A 22,346-nucleotide genomic window follows, 5' to 3' on the forward strand; every position below is an offset into this window, starting at 1 on the left:
TTATCGAAGCGAGTCAAATTTAATTTGAACCAAATTTATAAAAAAAAATATTTTTTCAAATCAATTCGGCACGAACACGTGTGATGATCTAGATTTATTTTCCGATTAAAACTCATTTTGACATGTATAATTTAGTCTTCAACCAAACATAATTTAGTTTCTTTAATAAACTCGTGTTAGTATTAGACCCCTCTCATTACATTTTAGCAATTAACATGATATAATCTCTACATATATTTGTTTAATATATTTTCAGATGCTACTTCCATCAAAGTAGCCACAGCTAAGGACCTAAAGCATGCTAGCCAGGAAAAAAAAATGTATTTTATTTTTATTATAAGACAAGAAGATGAGGAAGAAAGATTCGTACATATAATTGAAGATTCAGGTAAAGGAAAAGGGAGATTGAGTGTGACTAAAGGAAAAGTAATAGTGCAATGAACTTACATTGCAAAAAACAACGCTGAAACCGCAAAGGAGGTATTGAAAGGGGACATATAACACACTTTTGTTTCGACAAACATTACTACAAAACATACACTCTTTTCTTATGTTCTCGACATCATTTTTTTTCCTTTAAGTTTCTGTCTTCTTGATTCAACAATACATAAGTGAAAAGATAGAATGCATAGAGAAAATAAGTTTTTTTATTTTAATTTATGTTATTTGTTAAAAGAATCTTTTAAGGAAAATAAGGCTTCTAGTGAGTATATATATATATATATATTTGATTCATTGTCATGAATATTGACATATTTTATTTAATATAATAAATAAAATCATATTTAGTACACAAATTTTAATTTTTTAATTTCACTAATAATTTATGTGTTTAAGATATTTAAGTTTTAGTAATTGTCATATGTATTTGTTAAAAAAAACTATTAACAATTAATATTAATATTAAGAGAAACTTTTACTTTTTACTTTTTTTTATAAATTAAATTATATTAGTAATTCCTTTAAATTAATTATTAATTTTTTTTTATAAACACACATAATAAATACATGTACAAAACTATTAACATTTTTATAACTTGTTGTAGTTTAATGTAACTACGTTTTTTGTTAAACAAAAAAAGTATTCCTATAAACTAGAGTTGTATTTAAAAATGATTAGTATATTTTAATAACTTCTTTTAATAAAATGCATATCTTAAGGTTAAGACCTTAATTACGATTATGTATCGGAGATGATGCATACGTATGTTTTGACTGATTTTCATCCTAATAGAGGAGAAATTAGCATAATTTTATTATGTTTGAATAATGAAAAATAAATATCGATGATTATGATTAAAAAAAAATTATACTTTAATTCTTATGTATTGACTCTCATATTTTATTCTTTGACCTAACTAAGTGTGGACTATTTCGTAACGATACTATATTTGAGTACATAAGTTCATCTAAATAAAAGATATGAAATGAAATTCTAACAACAATTTTCCAAAACTAGCCCTTATCTTTGAAGCCTTTTTTCGTGAAATGAGGGTGAAAGAGGTAATTGAATAGCTTTTGTTTTTGACATGGTGGTTGGTTGGAGATAAGATGCAATCACGATATGTTCTTATTTTAAAAGTATTTTATCCTATAGTGGACTTTTTTTTTTAAATTTAATCTATATTTTTAATTTTTTTCGTGTTCTGCATTTATCCATACTAATTTTAATATTTTAAAATATATTAAAAAATTAATATATTAATAGTGTAGTTAGATTTTTAAACTTTAATATATTTTGATTTTTAAACTTTAATATATTTTAGTTTTAAAATTTAAAAAAATAATAAATATAATCTTTTTAATGTAGTCTCAAATTTTAAAATTTATCAATCTAAAATGTTATTTGACACATAAAAAAAATTCTACTCAATTAGATACGAAAAACTATTTCTTTATATGTTAAATTTAAGAATGAAAAAGTAAAACTAAAAAATCCAATAGACTTCATAAAACTTTTCTTTTTTACTATTGATTTGTTTACTAATTCTGTTAAGGTAATAGTTAAGAACATCTTGTCATTAATTATTTAAATACGGAAAGTATGAGTGAGTTGTCATTACATTAGTGGTCATGTTCCCTGTGGGGTTAATATTAAGACTCTAATGCTTCAAAAGTAATAATCATGACTTAATAATAATCTTGATTAATATGTTAGCACCATCATTTACATATATATCTCACTACTTCTTTCAGTCCTAACTTGCATCATGAATGGAGCCATATATAGATTGTGTTTAAGATTCTGTTTGCACTCCCCTCAATTCTTATTGGCACAACAAAAATATGTTTTATGAATAACTGCAAAATATACCAAAAAACTACTAATAATATTAAATAAATTAAAATATAAATATTCATATTCTTCTTTAGCTATTAGTAGGAAAAGATATATATATATATATATATATATATATATATATATATATATATATATATATTTATACAACCTAAGACACAAACAATAACTAAATTCCCCTCATTTCAAGAAAGTAAAATATAAACTAAATAATGTTATAATTTTTCTTAGGCATACTATAATCAAGTTACCAACGTTCGACACTGGACATACGTCAACTCCATACATGGTTTTAAAACTTTACAGAGAAATGTGGTTTTGGTAAACAGTCGCCTGTGTCTGGTTACTGCAACCCCCTTTGTGAGGAGGCATCCCTTCTCCCGAAATTACGGAGCTATTTTGTCGAGTTCCTTAGAAAGAGTTGTCTTGTGTCCTTACGTATTCTCTACCTACCCACCTGTGTCGGTTTCCAGTATAGGTACCCATTTGTTGAAGGTTATTCGAGCTTTTCCTGAAAGTATGACATGAATTACTTCAGCGTTGTAGCGTCTGGTACTCGAATTCTTCAATCAACTGATTTATTTTTGTTTTGAGTTTTTTAGGCCATCTTATCAAATTTCTTATTTTATTATTCATTTTAAGTAAAATAAAGTTGAATGTTTAAGTCATTAAAAAAATAGTAAAAATTTCATACATTTGTGACACTAAAAAATTTTAATTTATGATTTATTTATAAGCACCTTTATCTGTATATATTTTTTCTTATGTAAAACTTGAATTTTTTTATTAATTATATCTAATAAATTATTTTAAATATATTTTTCAGAAAAATTGTTTATTTTTTTTCTAACTAAAAAAATTTATGACAGTAATTAATTATATATAATTTTTCAAAATAATCCAATTTTCTGGATTATGATGCAAGTTCTAAGCTATATATTTTCGATTCTTTATTTTCCTTGAATATATATGTATACGGTGACTGAATGTGCAAGATAGTTATGATGGAGACAGAAACTTTATTATAAGAAGAATATATAAGTAAATCTAAAAGACAATTTCTTCATTGAGAAACAGATATTCTTGTTTAAACATCATTGTGTTTTGAAGAAGCATATAGACCTGTAATCATTTCTTCACTTCTAGCTCTTTCTTAGAACAACCTAACCACATGTTATATATTCTTTCATGTTTAATCAGATTAAAAAACTAATCCAATATACGTTAGAACCTTAGAATTTCTTTCCCATATTTTCTAATGATTTGTGTTAACTAATTATCTTTTTTATGTTTATGACAACATAAGATGACAAAAAAAAAAAAAACATACATAAGGATAAAATCTAAGATGAATATTGAATAGATATGCAAATCTGCCAATTATCGATGATACTTTTGAAGTTCACTTTTCTAAAGGGGTGGGAGCTCGTATTTTACTTGCTAGTAGTACACACAAAAATAAATATACACCAAAAAGGACTTTAATACTTTTTTATTTATATATAATACTTTAACTTTAACTAAAAAGTACATGTACTTTTTTTAGTTTATTATATTTATTTTGTAATTTATTTAAATGTGAGATTTTAAATTATTATTTTTACAAAATAAAACTTATAATACATAAAAAAAAGTACAACTTATCTACATTTTTGTAAGAAACTTAAATATTTTTCATATTTTCTCTAAAAAATGTAGAAATAATAAATTCTATATAATTGGTAAGTATCCATAGTATCACTAATTAGATTAAAAATAATATATATATATATATATATATATATATATATATATATATATTATCAGATACATAATGTATATGTTTTTGGAAAGTATATAGTATCAATCAAAGTTATAATTATCTATCAAGAGTAAGTAAATTATTTCACAAGTCGTGTTAGAATTAAAAAGAAAAAAACTTTTTCCTTGTTTATGGTAACAAAATTATTTATTTCCATTGGAATTTCCAATACGGATTTATCTCCTTGATCTCGTTACCACATCTATCAAATGCCAGACTAATCTCTTTAGAAGAGCATAATTCCTTTTGTACTTTTATTTGATGTGCATTTGCTTGACTATACGATGATCAGACAAAACTTAGTTCATCTTGTGGCCCCTTTAGTTAAAGGAGTATCCTTGCGACTTTGGATTGAACATTTACCAACCTCATGTTAATTACGACAACCCAATATATAATATACTTTATGTAATTTTCCAACAAAAAGTTACCAAAATTATATTTGCATAAAGTTTAGTAAGAAAAACATTTATAATTGTACATACTTCATATTTATAATATAATATATTCTCGAATCTAGTATGACTATAATTATTTATACAAATACATAACGATTCATTATTTAGAAATAATTATTTCATGATAGGATTATCGGTGACAACGAAACTTTTAACAATGGTTAAAATGACTTTCAAACATGGTCTTAGACTCGTCGTTATAAGTTTAAACAATTGAAAACAAGTAAAACCATTGTCATAAGTCAACCTTTTTAATGAGGTTAAATGACAAACTGTTGTCGTTTGGTGTCAAACTAGCAACGACGATCAATGGTGACATTGTTTAATAAATATTTTTAATGTCGTTGGTTTGGTCAACGACACTTAAAGCAGTGATGACTAACTGCGACGATTCTAAATGGGTCAATGACTATGAGCTTTAACAACGATGACATGACGACTGGTGAGGGAGGAAACCGCTCCATACAAGGGCGAATTGAGCCCATGCAGAAAAGTAGTGACCTTGGCAGTTAGAAGAGCCTTGATGGTACAATGATCGACAAGCTTGAAGGTGTGACATGCAACAAGCTTTATAGGGACAATGTGCAGGGAGAGAAAATGGGAAAGAATAAAAGGAAAACACAGTGCAGGCAAGGAAGTGAAGAAACAAGTAATTTTTTAGAAGCAAGATTTTAAACGACGGTTGGCCACAAAAATGTCGTCGTACGTAAGACTTTTAGCGATGTTTCACAATAAAATTATCATTATATGTCTTGATAAGATTTTTAACGATAGTTCTCCAATCAATCATTGTTAAAAAATTCACAATAATTACAGTATTATTTTCCCATATGTTTTTTTATTACGATGTTTGAAGTGTTGTTAATTAATGTTTGTGAATAATGATTTTTGTACTAGTGGATATACATAACATATTCATATATTAGTTACATCACACTATCAACATAACATTTCATATGAGTACTCATTATAACATGCTTGAGTAATAGTGAACAACATATAATCATAACTCATAACTTGTCGTTCGAGAGTTACGTCATCACTTGAATGATATCAATGGAACATATTTTTCACAAAATCAATCATACAATTTCTTAAAATTAAGATTCCATAATTTATACTTTAAATTAATATATTCCTATTGAAATACTATATTTGTCAATGTTCATATACTTTTACAAATATCAAATCTTACGTCAACACTATCTTCCTTTACACCAACAATAAGAAATTTTAGAAAAAAAAATTACTAATTAAAAAAATTGATTGATTAACTTAATAGTCATATTATTACCTCCTGGAATTATTTTCTACTCTTAGATAATTCAAACAAATTAAAATTTAGAAAGATCATCAATAACTTCATAACCCTCTAAACTTGAACATTCTCTAATCTAATTTAAATGCACAAGGTTTAACTATTTAAAATTAATATTTTTATCTAACTTTAAAACAGACCCTACATTAACTAAAGAGAAACAAGGAATATAAAAGTTGTCCCCAACGATGGAAAATACTTCCAAACCTTATTTCTACCTCCAATTAGGGTTATGTTGACAAATGTCTATTTCATCATCATATATAATAATTTTTTTATGTTTTTAAATTTAATTAGTAATGCAATGGTAATTATTTAATCGATATTAAATAGCTGATAACAAATATAATCTAGAATAATTAAAATAAAATTTTATGATGAAAAACAATTTTGAAATAAGTTAAATAACCTTCTCTAACAGCCTATATATCACATTCCTTCCACTCTTTTCTTTTTCTAATATTAGAAGAAGTCCCACATTGGATTATTTATTTCCGTAAAACCTATTCTTTTTTACATAAATCAGAAATCATTGATCGTCGAATAAGTATTATTATTATTACTATTATATTATAATAGTAATATTAATAATAAAAGTAAAAATAAAGTTTTGAAGTCTTACACAAATAAATGCAATAATGAAAATCTTAAAAGACATTTTTTTTTTCTTCTTAGATTCTGCTCAATTCAAATTCAATTTTAAATAGAAAAAATTTACATAAATCAGAAATATTCTTAACATTCAAGATTTGAAAGATCGATGCAAGTTTTCTAAATCTCGTGAACCTCTCTGCCAATAGTTTTGTTAGCATGCATGCCAAAAAAAAACCCAATCAACAACGAACCGAAACCAGAAAGCACGAGCAGCCAATAAGTGACATTAACCGAACTTTAATCATCAACCAGCAATGTCATCTTTCTGCAACTATTTATATATGATAGTTATGTCAAAGAGAATCTTAGGAAACTTCAACTATTTTTTCCTTCAAAGAAAAACAAAATATTACCGTTGTTGCATGTGCAAAAATCCTTTTTATTTTTGTGGTTACAAATGAGGTCACTTATTTCTGTTTCTCTGACCAATGGCATGAAGGATGTTCATTTACTTACATTTTAATAGTTTTTAATCAGTAATAAGAACATTTTAAATAAATAAGTGAAACATTTATTATCATCATTCCTAAAAAATATTTAAAAGATTTAAAGGGTTGTAGTAAGGAAGGGGAGGTCATACCGTGGACCAAGGTTTCCCCTAATTTTTTTAAATATATTTAAATCATTTTAAAAATTATTTCCCCCAATAAATACATATAAAAAAAAAAACTATGTATCAATCCAAATCTACTTTTGTCCAAGTTATCCAAACTCGCATCACTCACTAATGAACATAGACAAAGGTTCTTCAAAATTATAAAAATCAACATTAAAAAATAAATTATATTTTAATCAATAAATATTAGTTCTTATATATTAATTTTTCTTAATAAGAATAGACACAAATAGCCTACCTCTTTATCTTACCTTTTAGGAAGAAACAAAAATAAAAACATCAATAAATATAATGATGAGGTAGCATTTTCAAAAATATTCTCCTTAAAAAAAAGAAAGTCAAATGCGACATAAAAGACTTTCCAATATTCCTTTTATACCTTATTAATAATTTTATATTCCACTCCACTTCACCCTTTTTCTCCGTAGCTCTGCGAGAAAAATACGTAGTCGGCAACGTACAAGGTTAAGAATACGTAGCAGCGATTAAAAAATAGTTTATGCGATAACCTTTTCCAGCAAAAGACATTAAAAAAAAGAAAAGTTGTTTGGTCACTAATTGAGCCACAAAACAAAACCATGTGGAACCATTAACCATGGCATGCTCCATTCACCAGTCTAATTTTGCTGCTACTTTCTCATTTCTGGTGCAAAAGTAAGAACCCTTTTACCTTTTTTTCCAAAATCTTCACATTTTAATTGCCACGTTCCTTCTTTCTCTCCTATAAATTGCCCTCTCCACTCTTCATTCTCCCTCCTCAAACATCAACAACTTCTTCCATTTCATTCTCTCTCAACAAAATTTCTCACTCTTCGTTCGTTCTCAGAAAAAAAATGCATAGCTGAGAGAGAGTACTGAAGAATCTGTAAAGCTCAGGAGGGATAGCGCCATGATTTGTCACATCATCGTGTTCTTTGGCGCTATCTATCCTGAGTTTCACGGTTTCTTCTTACTGTGTTTATCTTCAAAGATGCATGTTGTTGTTGTTGCAAGAGAAGAGTCACTGAAAACTATTCTCTATATATGCTTCTTTCTTCTTCACTCTCTTTCTGAATGTTACTTGAATTGTAGGTTCGGTTCTGATTATGGCGATTCAGAAGTCAAGATCTTCAAAGATATGATGACGATTGGGAGTGTACGAATTTTACCTTCACCACCTCTTTTCTTTTTATGTATTTTGACTCAACTTTTATCTCCTGCAGAGGTTTTTTATTTTTTATTTTATTTTTTCAATTCCTCCCATCTCAGGTTTTATAACATCATGCATGTTGTTTCTTTGTTTTTCGTACTTAATTTCCTTTGTTTGTTTTTGATCTATTTAGGTCAAACCAAATGGTTTGTACTTTTTAGTTGTTTCCTTCAACTTACTGTGTTTGTTGTTTGGTGTTTTGTTTTCTTTCATTGCCTGAACTTTTTCAAAAAGCTTGCCTCGTTTTCTGTTGCTGTGGAAGAACTCACCTGCAGAAAAGAATTTGCTAATTATCTGCACTAAATTCATTCTCGTACGTTGTTGTATTGTATTCGTCTTAAAGACAGATACAAGTTCTTCAAGGAGAATTTGCTGCATGGTATTACACTGCCATCAGGAGTTGAAGTTCAAGTTTTGAGATTTTAACTTGTTTTTTTTTTTTTTCTGATGCAGTTCTATCTCTATATATATGTTTCTGTTCAATGCTTACAATTTCTTGTCAGATGTGTTTTTTTCTTTCAGAAAAAATGAAGGGCTTCTGCTAAATGAACATCAAAATCTGCATATTTGGCATGGAGATCTAACAAGTGATGCAATTTTTTTTGAGAAATTGTATGCTACCCTTGAAAATTTAAGGGATTTTGTATTGTTATTGAGAAATGTTTTTTTTTTTTTCTTTTTTGTTCTCTCCCTCTCTCAACAATCCTTCAATTCCTGTAAGGTTTGGTTTCAAGGTTTCAAACTTGTCTCGATACTGTATAAAGAACTTGCAGACAATACCATCACAGGATTCATCAAAATATTTGGATGTTGTAGTGATAATATTTAAAAATCTTGAATATATATATATATTTAAACAGTTATTATTTTTTATAGTAATAATAATAATAATAATAATAATAATAATAATAATAAATAATAATATATATTAGCTTGGATGGCATTAATTATATGAGGCCTGTTGAGTGATCTAGAATTTGTAGGGTTTTGTTCAGAAGGACCTATTCTGCTACAAAGTTGGTAACGCATATTTTGAAGGCAGTTACTCTGTGAAGCTTGACCTGTTGACTGATAAGTATTATACACAAAAAAGATACGAGTTGTTCTGAAGAGCAGAGAAGAAGGGTCTGAATTATTGCTTTTCAATTATTTTATTCATATTTTTCCTGTGAAAAGGGTTATTGAAGAGTAATGAGTTAGTTCGATTTTTAATGGCGAGTTCTGAGGGTAGCAGTCTTTCTCTTTCTGGCCTAAAGCCAAACCCTAGTGTCTTTTTTTTTTTTTTTTATTTACCTTGGAACTAGAAAGCTATGTGTCTAGGGTTTCCATGAAATTCAACTGCATCTTCTGCACAAACTTTTGCATCAATTATAAATGACACTGTTGATGTTGACTTGTTTTGCAACTTGGTTCAGGTCCCCGGTCTCATCACTCTCTTTTCTGCTACCATAATTAACATTTTCATAATCTTCATCATTAAATTTCCATTAAAAGTAAACTTACAAGAACAACCACCAGTTACCCTTCAATCTCCTACGTGGAGGTGGACCCATATAATTGCTGCCACACTGCTGTCACTTTAACTTCAGATATTTTTTGCATTCATGGCTTATTTAATTTAGGACTAAGTATGTGAATTTTGGTTCAAATTGAAATTTATTTTTGATTAAAATTTTGATAAATTTTAGTTTTTAAATTTTAAAAATAAATGAATATAGTTCTTTTAAGTCAATTTTATTAAATCTTTTTTAAGTTTGGAACGCATTTTTCAATAAATATTAAAATTGTTTATGTCATTTGACACATTCTCGACTCGATATTTACTTAGAAATGCGTTCGAAATCTAAAAACAATTAACAAAATTGGGTTAAAATGACTATATTCATTCATTTTTAAAGTTTAGGGATTAACATTTATTAAAGTTTTGACCAGGAACGAATTCCAATTTTGAGTAAAAGTTCATGGACTAAAAGCATAGTTAACCATTTAATTTAAACATCCCAGCATATATAGCTTTAAGAAGAAAAAAAAAATCTGATACATATTTCTCATTTGTAGTAGGAAAAAAGGAAAAGAAATTTTTGTAAAAGTTATCCTATTATATTTTTGTAAGTGATCTAAATAGTTTATTATATTATTAAAAAAATTTATATTTTTTTGTGAATTTTATTTTGAATTTTTTCAGAAAATATTTATAAAATTTATTATGAAAAAAAAATAGAGGAAATTGTTGATAATTTTTTTAAATATTTTGTATAAAATATTTTTCACAATAAATTTTGTAAAAAATATTTATAAATTTTATAATTTTGTAGGAAGTAATTACTTACGAAAGAATTACTTACCAATTAAGAGTTTTAGACAAAATAATAGAATAAGTCTTTTCTTGTAAATTATTTTAACAAATTTACAACAAAAAATTGTATGTAATATAAGAATTTTTAGTAGTATTACCGGTTTAATAATGGAATTCAATCGAAATGTATCAATAAAATATCTGATTATTTATTTAACTTATTTAACGTAAATAAGATTTTCATTGATACAAGTTATATTATATATGATTTCATAAAAAAACAAAGAGAAAAAATTTGTTCTTGTATCATATAAATAAAATACGTGTAAATAGCTTGTTTAGAATACTATTTGGATTAAAAGTACTTTTGATATTATAAAATTAATTTAATCCAAAATTGTATCATCGTTAACATGCTTAAATTTTAAGAAAATTGTCTTCAATGTTAACCTTATATCTTACAGTTAAAGAAGAAGCAAAAAGGTGACCCATTCAATTCCTTCTTTTTCAGTCATTCTAATGTTCTTTCTACTCTTAATCACTCTTTTCACTCCTAATCATTCCTTTCTAATAATTCAGTTCATGCAAGTTGAGTTCCCATAGACCATGATGCTATGTTTGACCTTCTCATAGGGCAATCTTCAAAGAACTTTCCTTTCGTATTTTTTTTTCCATATATATATATATATATATATATATATATATATATATATATATATATATATATATATATATATATATATATATATATATATATAATTACCTGTGTTAATGCATGCAATGGAAATGATCTGGTTGGCCATTATGTGCGATTGGATGCAATAAAATATTGAAGTGTTGTTTGGAATTTGAGAGGTTTTGATTTAACTTTAGGGCACAGGAAGTGTCTTGTTAAATGGGGACAAAACAACAAACTTTAATATAATACATCTCCAAACTTTGATTGTTTCTATGGCGTGTGCCTTTTCAAATATTACATTTCTCTCTTCAAACTTATTCATATATACATATTTTCTCTTATTTTAAAACGTATAATTTTTTCATGTAAATGAAATGGATTAGATTTTAGTTTAGTTTGATATAAATAAAATATACTTTTCAGTCAAGCCTACCCTAATTTTTTGTATAAATTAGAGAATGGAAAATAGAAAATAAAAAAGTGAAAAATAATTTTTTTAATCATTTATTTGAGTTAGCATATAATTCATTATTTTAAAAACATAATCACCAAACATTCCTAAAAATATTGATTTTTTTCGATAAAATATTATCGAGGAATTAAGATTTATCGATAATACAATTATAGAAAGATATTAGCGATGAATTTTAATATTTAATTTACTGATAAAATTTTTTATCAGTAAATGAATTGAGTAATTGTGAATCAATTATCTGTCAATAATATTTGTTGATAAGGTTGACAGATTGTTTATCGACGATTTTTTGTCAACGAATTCAGCTGTCACAAATTGAGTGAGAGAATTAAAATGAAATTTTGAGAAAGTAGATGTTTTCTTCATTTTTCATTTTACAAAGAAGTGTGATCCAAGCTCATTTTTCCTAAAATCTGTCATTCCCAAACTCCATTTCACCAAAATTGGCCTTAAAATCGTCTTCCGAAAGTCTCAATTTCCCATACCATGTTCCTCATATCATATGGCCTTCAAAAACTCAAAAACCCAACTCTGATTGAGGTTCTCAAGAGGTGGCCCAAAATTGGCCCACCACTTGCCCTTCACGGCACCGACTGTCGCAATAAGCCCCTTTATCCCAATGCATGAGGTTTCTCTGATTGGAGGAGGGTTACACTGTGTTTTATTTTTCAAATTCAATTATTCTTTTTGTAATTGGTCTCTATTTGTACGGATTAAAGATGTCTCTTCATTAAATTTGTTTCAATTCTTATTGTTAATGTGGATTTATGATTGTCCTTTCAGTATTGTATATTGTTTTTGTTGTTCTTGCCCGATAATGATTTTGTTTTGAATCCTGCATTTAGTTTCTGCAATCTTCCATCCATTTTAACTTCTTTTGTATCCATTAAACTCTTTTGGAAGAGTAGAATTTGGGTTTCAAACCCCGATAGTTAGCTAATTTCATAATTTTCCTTTTAAATAGTGACTTGTGTGTTGTTTAACAGTTTCACATACATCTTATGCATGATTTTAGGGATTCGAATAGTTTTCATTCATAACATTGCAACACAATTATGCTTAATAAAACACACATTGCACATTATTGTAAAAAAATATGTCATGCTAGTTCATTATTAAATATGTTAGTTTTGGTTTACACTTTGAATATGTGAATTTGACATAGTTTAATATTTTACATGCATCTCATACATACTTGTAGTGTTTGAATTAGGTTTCAAGCATCTACATTACATATAATTCAAAATTGCATATCAGACCACATAAACAACTTGTTGTCACGTTGAAATAAAGTGCATTTCCAGTCAAAAAACGTCATTTTTTTTGTTCACATATAGTGATTTTGTGCATTACGAGTTATTAGATAATTTTGCATGCAAATTATACTTAGTTTTGGGTATATAAATTGTCTCAAGCACTCTCATTGCATAAAACATAGTTTTACTTCATTTAGGCATTTCGTGAATATATATATATATATATATATATATATATATATATATATATATATATATATGAGTATGATATATTTATATATGTTAATATCATGTATGATATAAGTACGATATATTTCTTTGTTTAACTATTGAGTTGGTTGTGTTGCACTTTGGTGTGTTCCCCTTTGGAGTCCAATTTTTTCATGAGGAAAAAAAGGTTACTATACCAATCTTAGGCACTCATCACATTCAATTGGCTTTTCTACTTTAAATCAAACAATTCATTTCATACTTTATAAAGCATAAATTGTCTTGGGTAGTAGTATTTAAGTCCCTCAACATTATTAGTTCAATGGGTATTGACATATTTTGTTTGGGTGTAGATAATAAAGAACTATGCATTGGATGTCTATATTACAATTATCAATGAAAAAAGTTCATCAATAAAATCCCTTTCAAATTACCAATGAATCACAATTTCGTTGATAAATCTATGTTAACGACGAAGTATATGTCATAAAAAATTATTGAAAAAAAATCATAGTTTTGTTGATAATTTTTATAGATAAGAATTTTATGTTGTTGAAAATCTTAATAAAAATAAGTTATAAAGTGAAAAACTTTTACTATTTCTTCTTATCCATAGATAATTTAGATATAATTAGATTTTTGTCGATAAGTAATTCATAGATAAATATTTTTAATTATGAATTTTGTAAATTACTTACGAAATATAACTATTTCTAACTCCTCTATGGATATTAAAACGAAAAAAAAAATTGATGAAGTGATCCTTAGATTTGGTAGTGTGCATCTAAGAAGATAGGTGAGGTGTTGGAGATGAATTGGTTTTGGAAAAACAGAGCATAGGTGTGTCATTGAATTGAAGATGGTGATGTCTTTTTGTAAGAACAACGAACTTATTAATTTGTGCATTGAAGAATGGGAGTGGGAGGGAGTGGCAGACCAGAATGATTGTGCTTGGTGAAAATTACTCATTTTCCACCATCAATGGCTCAAACTTTTAAGTCTAATTAATATAATACACCATCTTTTTTTTATTTAATTCCAACAACTCAAATCTCACTTATATTTTCAAAACACAGTTTTAAGTTTAATTAGGGTTCCACATGTTAATATTAGAAAAATATTGATGTGATTTATTTAGTATTGAAAGAGCCATTACATTTTAGTGTATTTGTTTAAGAATACTATTTTAAGATATATTAAAAGGTGAGTTAGAGTATTGTTGTAATTTCTTTTACAAGATTAACTTGTACAAAGAAATTATATTTATTTGTATATTGTAAATTAATTTTATATTTATTTATATATTGTAAATTTAACTTTTATATTAAAATTAGATTTTAAATTTATATTTTTTTACAATTTTTTTACTTGAATAAAAAAATATAAAACGTATACTTTAATTAATTTATTTTTTAATAATTAATATTTTCAAGAGAAAACTATATTATTTTTGTTTATAACTCAATGTATTAAATTTCATATTATCTTAACCGAATTCTTATAATATAAATATCTTAAATTTACGAAATACTTTATATTAAATTATATACACTGTAATATTTTGTTCATATTTATTAATGCTTCTCAACATTCAAGAAAAAGTAAATAATAATAGTGATAATATAATTTATTTACATTTTAAAATGTTAACTTGCATATATCAAGAAAAACACATGCAGTTTACTTACTTTTAGTTAAAATTGTGCTCACAATGTTAGAACAACAGTGATTATGCTATTTTTTAGATAAATATTTATTTAGAAAACGGTTAGAAATTTAAGTATAAGTTGATTGCAGATTTTTCAATGACATATAGAAATACATTTTAACTATTTATTGATTTGATTAATGTTTTGAAAATATATAACTATAAATATCTCACATGAAACTGAATAGTATGTGTTTTTCAAATAAAAAACTTTATAGAAAAAATATAAATTTAAAATCTTATAAACTTAAATCAATTTATATATTTAATTGATCTTTATAAACGTTTTCTTATTTAAGTTTTCCAAAAAGGGAGCACACAAATTGATTTAACCTACAGAATCTTATAAAAATTTATCCAAACAACGTAAGATAATCATAAATTAATACTCAAAGTACCTAAAGTATCATTATCTTTGGAGTATAATTCAACAACTATTTCAGAAATGTATCTAATAACAATAAAACTCAATTTACAGATTAATAACTTTTAATTTTTGAAATGGTTTTTAAATCAATTTACACAATGAATATAGATTTTTATCTAAGTCAATTTTTATATGATAAATTTATTGTGGTGAAAAAACATATATAAACATTGCAATTAAAATTAAAGTGCTTTATAATTGTACCTAAATAAAAAATAAATTTCTACTTTCGAGACATATTTAAGAAACATGTTTTCTTAAGGAAAAATATTTAAAATAAACGTATGTCATGTTCTAGAAAATTGATTATTGTTATAAACTAAATCAAAATTAAAAAGAAAAAAATGTTGAAAATACTACATTAATTAGAGATAAGATCAATTTACAATATATATAAATGAGATGTAAATCTCACTTTATAAAAACTAGAGTTTATTTTAGCGAAATTTCTTAACAATTCTGTTCTATCCGATTGCTAATGAATTATCTATTAATTTTTAGTCTCATACACGAGATAAATATACATCTATGTGTAATATTTTCTTTCTGTGATTTTTGTGTGGTAGAATTAAATCCTATAGTATTTCTATTAACATTTAAAAACGTAGATAAAAATCTTTCTCTCTTGGCATGAAACCTATTTAACATCTTTGAAAAATTCAATACAAATAATTAATTTATTTTATAAAAGCACTTATTTGATATATATTAGTGTTTGTTCTTGATAAAAATGGGATACTCACACGTCAAAATCATTTTCCATATCTTTATTATGATTACAAATGGAATATTGTGCACAAAAAACAGATATATAGGGATAACATTTTTCATACGTGTGTTATAAATTTATTATGATTAGGAAAATGGGCTCCACTGGGCTGGGTTTTAATTAATTCTGTTCCCTGACACTTGGCGGCTAAAGTTGAGCTGCACCATATTCAATTCCTCTAATGCTTTCCTGAAAATTCATTCTTCTTGGGCCTACTGTTGATTGCAGTTAATGGGCCCTACAACTGTCCTGGAATTTATATTTTGGGCCCTCATGTTTCTACCCTATGTATATTCTTCCTCCTACATTTTACTATTACAAAGTTTTCCTTTATTGAAATGAAAGCATTATGAAATCAAGTTATCTTGACTTTTCTAGTTTTATCCATCATTTTTATCATTTTAAAATAGCATAAAAAAAGAAAAATAATTCTACATATGTGAAAGGCTGGTATGCATATAAGAGAAAATACAAACACTTTTAGAAAAACTCTAATTTATGTCCACCAAAAGTTCAACAAGCAAAATCAAAATTTGACTTTGTACTGCACAAATTTTTAACCAATGTTCATTTCAAAATATCATGCAAGGTTTTTCTATAATGTATGAGTCTAACAATAAAAATAGGCATACTTGAGTTTTTATAAATATTCTTCTTTTCTCATCTTGTTATAATCTAGTTATAATTTGTTGATATTGATGCTTGTTCTATTCAACATGAATTTTCATTATACGAATCATCAAGAAACACATTGGAGTGTGTAGTGACTACGAAAAGCAACAACAATAGGATAGGCATAACAAAAACTAGAACTTGTCAAATTTTGCATACCCAATTGATCAAATTCCAATGAATCAGCATGATGATTGAGGTAGATAGATCTATGTGGGGTACAATCTTTCGTTGAGTGTATAACTATATTCTTTGTAAGGACTTGAGTTTTTATTAATACAAAGGATGTAATTTAAGATAAATGAAAAATTTATTATTTTATGTTATAAGGTTATATATAAAATAAAGTATGTCATTCTTTGTTTTTCTAAGAAATTATGTCTTTAAAACTCTATTCTAATTTCTCTCTAAAATTTTGGGACAATATTCATTTTCTCTTTCAAATATTCTTATCTAGAAGAAAACAACGACTAAAGTGAACTGAATCTAATTAGAATTTTAATTTGAGTAAGTTTTCAATTTCACTTAAATATAATTAAGTTTTCGTTTTTTTTTTCTTTTGTGGCATGGGGTTTGTTGTTGTGCTTGAGATTTGATTATAAAGATGAATTTATGTTAAGAGCAGTGATCTTCAAAAATGATATTTGATTATTTAATTACTGAAAATACATTATAAATAAAACTTTTTTTTAATCGAGTTTCATTTTATGAGAGATAAAATCTTTTTAAAACTTTTTTTTAAACTCTTTCTATGTCTTTACTTTTAGATTTTCGACTTTATCATTTATTTGTTTGAAGATCGAAGTATGTCGTAGGACTTTTGACATCAAGGTCTATGGTTCTACATGATTAGAATCTTGAACAAAGTAAGTTGATATTTGACTCTTGTTTTGAGTCTTGTTAGTATATTTGTTTTTAAGAAATTATGTTTTAAAAGTATGACGGAACTTGGACAAAATACTTAGGAATAGCAAATTACATTTTTTATATATAAATTATTTTTTCTAATTAAATAAAAAAATTAATTTCCTTAATTTAAACAATTTTTACACAGTGATTTACATACTTTTCGATTTCTAATCATATTGGATTCACACATGATGGGTATTCCAATTCAAAGTTATTCATTATGTGTAGCAGAATTTGTAATGCAGCTCCAAATACATCCATCAAATTTTACAAATTTTACCATGTAGCAAAAAACACAAAATTCTTAAATTTCATAATTTAAGGTTATATTAATTTTGGGAGAAATATAATTAGCATGTCAATTTCATAAAAGAATCCCAAATTCATAATTATGATTCTTACTAATTTGGAAAAAACTTAAACGGGAAAGAACATCATAATAGGAGAAATATCACTGTTCTCCAATATTCGTATTTCTTTTTACCTTTTTTCTGATTGTCACATTTTCTTGATGACTCATTAAGAAAAATCTTTATGGTCAAAGACAAAATCTTAATCTCTTTTGTTAACCAACGCTTATAAAATTGTTTTTTATTTTATTTTTAAATAATAAAGATATATAAATAAAATGAAGAAAAAATGTTTTAATTTTATTATAAATAATATAATAATATATAAATATAATTTTAAAATACATAAAAATTAAAATTAAAATTTTTTGGGTAGTCATAGCTCTACTATGTCATAGTGATGTTTCGTCTTTGGACGTAGGGGTTTGCATGCGATGTTAACTCAAGGTGAATCTATGTTCAGTAAAAGAAATTAAGAATGTGTTTTAATTGATGATCAAGGTTCTATGTGTGTAGGTAGAGCAACTTGTGTCATTTTTATGGAACCATAGAAACATTGTCATTTTTAGGCAAGGAAATGCAGAAGGTATATTATGTTTGGCAAAACTAAATGCATTGTTATGGATAACATATAAATCAGTCAACACAACAATATCATACTCAAATTGGTACTTATATCCGGTTAAAATATTATTTTATATTTTTTGTATAACAAAAATAAAATAGAAGATACTGGTATGAGAGTTATATGACATTAAATAGAAATTCATGTGTAATGTTTGCTTCACAGAATAAGAATAAAGGGTTTTGAAAATAGAATGAAGAGGGAACACTAGTTCTCCTACTTTAACGTACATCCACTATCGTTTGGGAGATAATTTTTTGATTCGTTTCTGTTCAGTTTTCCTTCTGGTTTTCAGAAAGGTTCATGCATGACAAGGGTTTACCCTGCACACCGTTTGGAAGAAGCGTACAATGGATGGCACAAACTCTTCAATCCTTCTAACATCATGGAAAAACAAACTCTTAATCTCACTACAAAGGACAATTCCACAATTTCTTTCCCCATTGCGTGTCATTTAGTTTCTCATTCTGCTTCTGTAGGCATATTTTACAGTGACAATCCTTTTTCTCACTCCTTCTCAATCATAATGTTGAATCTCGCCATCATCAGCGTGATCACACGTTTCATCAGATTTCTTCTTAGGCCCTTGAGACAACCTTTTTTCATATCTCAATTACTAGTAAGCTTCATTTTACTATACACATTCATAAAGTTATTGTTATGATTATCTATCTATCTATCTAATCGAAAATCGAAAATGTTGTTAAAATTTTCATGTACAAGGGTGGTATCATCGTTGGACCGTCCCTTCTGGGGAGCAATCTATGGTACCGAAGTCACATGACAACCGAGACAACACGGTTCATAATAAACAACATCGGAGTATTGGGATTCCTGTTGTTTCTTTTCATTTATGGTGTGAAGATAGATCCAGGTCTTCTAAAAAGAACAGGGAAGGTTCATGTATCTACTGCATTGATGAGCATGATAATTCCGTCATCGACAGTGTTTGCTGTGGCACTAACGATGAGAAAGGACATGGACGAAAATTTTGCGAAGATTTCGTCTCTAGGATCAATAGCGGCATACTTGGGGACATCATCGTTCCCAACTCTCTACCATATCCTTGAAGAGTTCAACCTTCTAAATTCAGATGCGGGTCGAATATCATTGGCCTCGTCGATGATCGGTGACGCGTTTGGTTTGTTTTCTCTCTTAGCGTTTGAGGCTGCAGAGCTTGGAGAATTAGGGATAATGAGAGCGGTGTGGTATCTGATTTCTCTTGTGTTGGTCATATCGTTCCTTGCGTTTTGTGTTAGACCTGCAATGATATGGATCAACAAGCACACTTCTGAAGGGCACCCATTGAAAGAAACCTACGTAGTTATCATTCTTCTAGCAGCTTTTTTCATGGCTCTCGTAACTGACGTATTGGGCATAGCCATTGCTTGTGGACCTTTGTTTTTAGGGTTGGCGATTCCAGATGGGCCTCATGTGGGAGCAACACTTGAAAAGAAAACCGCAGCAATTCTGGGTGATTTCCTTCTACCATTCTCCTTCTTCATGGTGGGAACATACACTGATTTTTATGCCATGTCTGCTTCTGGTTGGTCCCACTTATCACCATTGTTTATCATGGTCGTAATTGGTTACTTTGTCAAATTCTTCACCACTTGGATTACTCTGCATCTCTTTCGAATGCCCTTCAGGGATGCTCTAACCGTGAGCCTCATCATGGGCTTAAGAGGCCAAGTTGAACTTGTATTGTTTGTGCATTGGATAGACAAAAGCGTAATTAAGAAAACCTACACTCTTTCTTTTTCTTTATTTTTTCATAATTTCATATCATTGATCCAATTGTTGTGGTTAATTACAGATCGTGATGGTGCCGGGCTTCTCATTGTTGGTACTTCTGACAGGAACAGTGACAGCAATTTCTTGTCCTTTGATCTCTATATTGTATGATCCAACAAAGCCATACATGGTGAACCAAAGAAGAACCATTCAACATCATCCTCCAGACAAAGAGCTTAGGATAGTGTTATGCATTTTTGAGCAAGATGCCATACATGGTCTCACACATCTACTTGATATCTCGAATCCAAACCAGAACTGTCCCTTTTCGATTTCAGCTGTTAGACTGAGCGAGCTCGTAGGTCGAGTCAACCCTCTGTTCATAGACCATGAAAAGCAACAAGTGCCTCCCAATTATCAATGGTGTAGCACCATACACGTGCTTGAACGTCATCAACAACTCAAAGAACCCTACATGAAGTTTCATTTCTTCACAGCTGTCACCCCGAAAAAGACCATGTTCCGAGACATATGCGAGCTTGCCCTAGAACAAGAAGCTTCTTTGATCATCTTACCTTTCAACACCGGTGATGTTCATAACCATGTGAATTCTCAAGTCTTGAACAACGCACCTTGCACAGTGGCAATCTTCGTTGACAAGGGTCTTCTTAAGACCAATAACACCTTGGGAAGTTTTCGAAGAAGTAGATATCGATTTGCCGTGTTGTTTCTCGGTGGTGGAGATTCCAGAGAGGCTCTTGTTTATGCAGATAAGATGCTTGCTCGCGATCAGGTGTCTCTCACAGTTATAAGGTTTCTCACTCACAACTTCATAGGGTACAACGAAATCGAGAAGAAGCTTGACGATGGAATTGTGACCTGGTTCTGGGTTAAGAATGAGATTAATCAGAGAGTGGTTTATAGAGAAGTGGTGGTTAGAAATGGAGAAGAAACTATCGCAGCGATTCAGGCTATGAACGATGGTGCTTTTGATCTTTTGATAGTGGGAAGGAAACAAGGGATAAACCCTATTCTTCTCACTGGTTTATCTGATTGGATTGAAACTGAAGAGTTGGGACTCATTGGAGATTATGTTTCCTCCTCAGATTTTTTTGGCTCGGCTTCTGTGTTAGTTATTCAACAACAAACCTTACGAGGTTAAAAATAAGATAGATAAATTAACCAAATTGTGTGTGAATATCAAGAATAGCATTTAGATGAAGACAAAATCCTAGTTTTTCTTAGAAAAGAATAGATGATGTACATGTTCTCTAGAGTTATGAATCTCTTACTTCATAATCATAGGTAAGTATAGATCAAACAGAAAGAAAGAAAAAAAAAAAATCGTTCTTTTTATCAAGTTATGAGTTAACGTTTTCTCTCTTATCGTACATTCAAAACTAAAGAAACAGTTAAATGATAACTAATGCAGATCATATATATCTATCTACATTTTATATAACAGTGAAATTAATGAAATGTAAAACTGGGTCGAGTTCACTCCTTTGATTCATTCTGAGACTAATTTAGCAAGATCGATAAGTATTTTGAGTTTGTGAATCCACTTTAGTTTGTTAACATTATTTTATAATTTAAAATTAAAAAATACTCTAGTTTATATTATATTAGTGAAAAGATAAAAATATAACATAATTGCAACATAAATCATTAATTGGTACAATGACCTAATATTCTAATTAATTTTTAGTGGAACAGATTAAAACTTTCAATTATCTTGTAATGTGTTATGTTTTTGGCAACAAGACCAATATAAGATACCTATTTCATACATTGAATTATTATATTTGATCTTGTCATACATTATACTTAGCCTGTATGACCAATATAAGATACTAATTTAATACATTTAATTATTATAATTTTCAATTTAATGTAGTTTA

At 27.7% G+C, this 22,346-nt stretch overlaps 1 protein-coding gene across 1 annotated transcript; it reads left to right on the plus strand.

Moving 5' to 3' along the window:
• The first annotated feature begins 19,018 nt into the window (after positions 1–19,018).
• CHX25 (cation/H+ exchanger 25) lies at positions 19,019–21,783 on the plus strand. Its single transcript, XM_028077089.2, has 3 exons — positions 19,019–19,330; positions 19,435–20,442; positions 20,528–21,783. Exons 1-3 carry the CDS (start codon positions 19,019–19,021, stop codon positions 21,605–21,607), a joined length of 2,400 nt encoding a protein of 799 aa, XP_027932890.2. The 3' UTR covers positions 21,608–21,783.
• The last annotated feature ends 563 nt before the right edge of the window (positions 21,784–22,346 follow it).

The sequence above is a fragment of the Vigna unguiculata genome, chromosome 6 (assembly GCF_037176805.1).
Source record: "Vigna unguiculata cultivar grain cowpea cultivar isolate G323 ecotype 2 chromosome 6, ASM3717680v1, whole genome shotgun sequence".
NCBI lineage: Eukaryota > Viridiplantae > Streptophyta > Magnoliopsida > Fabales > Fabaceae > Vigna > Vigna unguiculata.

Bases quoted from the DNA above. Each gene is read 5' to 3' on its own strand.
- CHX25 (XM_028077089.2), top strand. From the start codon at position 19,019: ATGACAAGGGTTTACCCTGCACACCGTTTGGAAGAAGCGTACAATGGA. The intron at 19,331-19,434 runs GTAAGCTTCATT...TTCATGTACAAG, and splicing joins TTTTCATATCTCAATTACTA to GGTGGTATCATCGTTGGACC. The intron at 20,443-20,527 runs GTAATTAAGAAA...GGTTAATTACAG, and splicing joins TGCATTGGATAGACAAAAGC to ATCGTGATGGTGCCGGGCTT.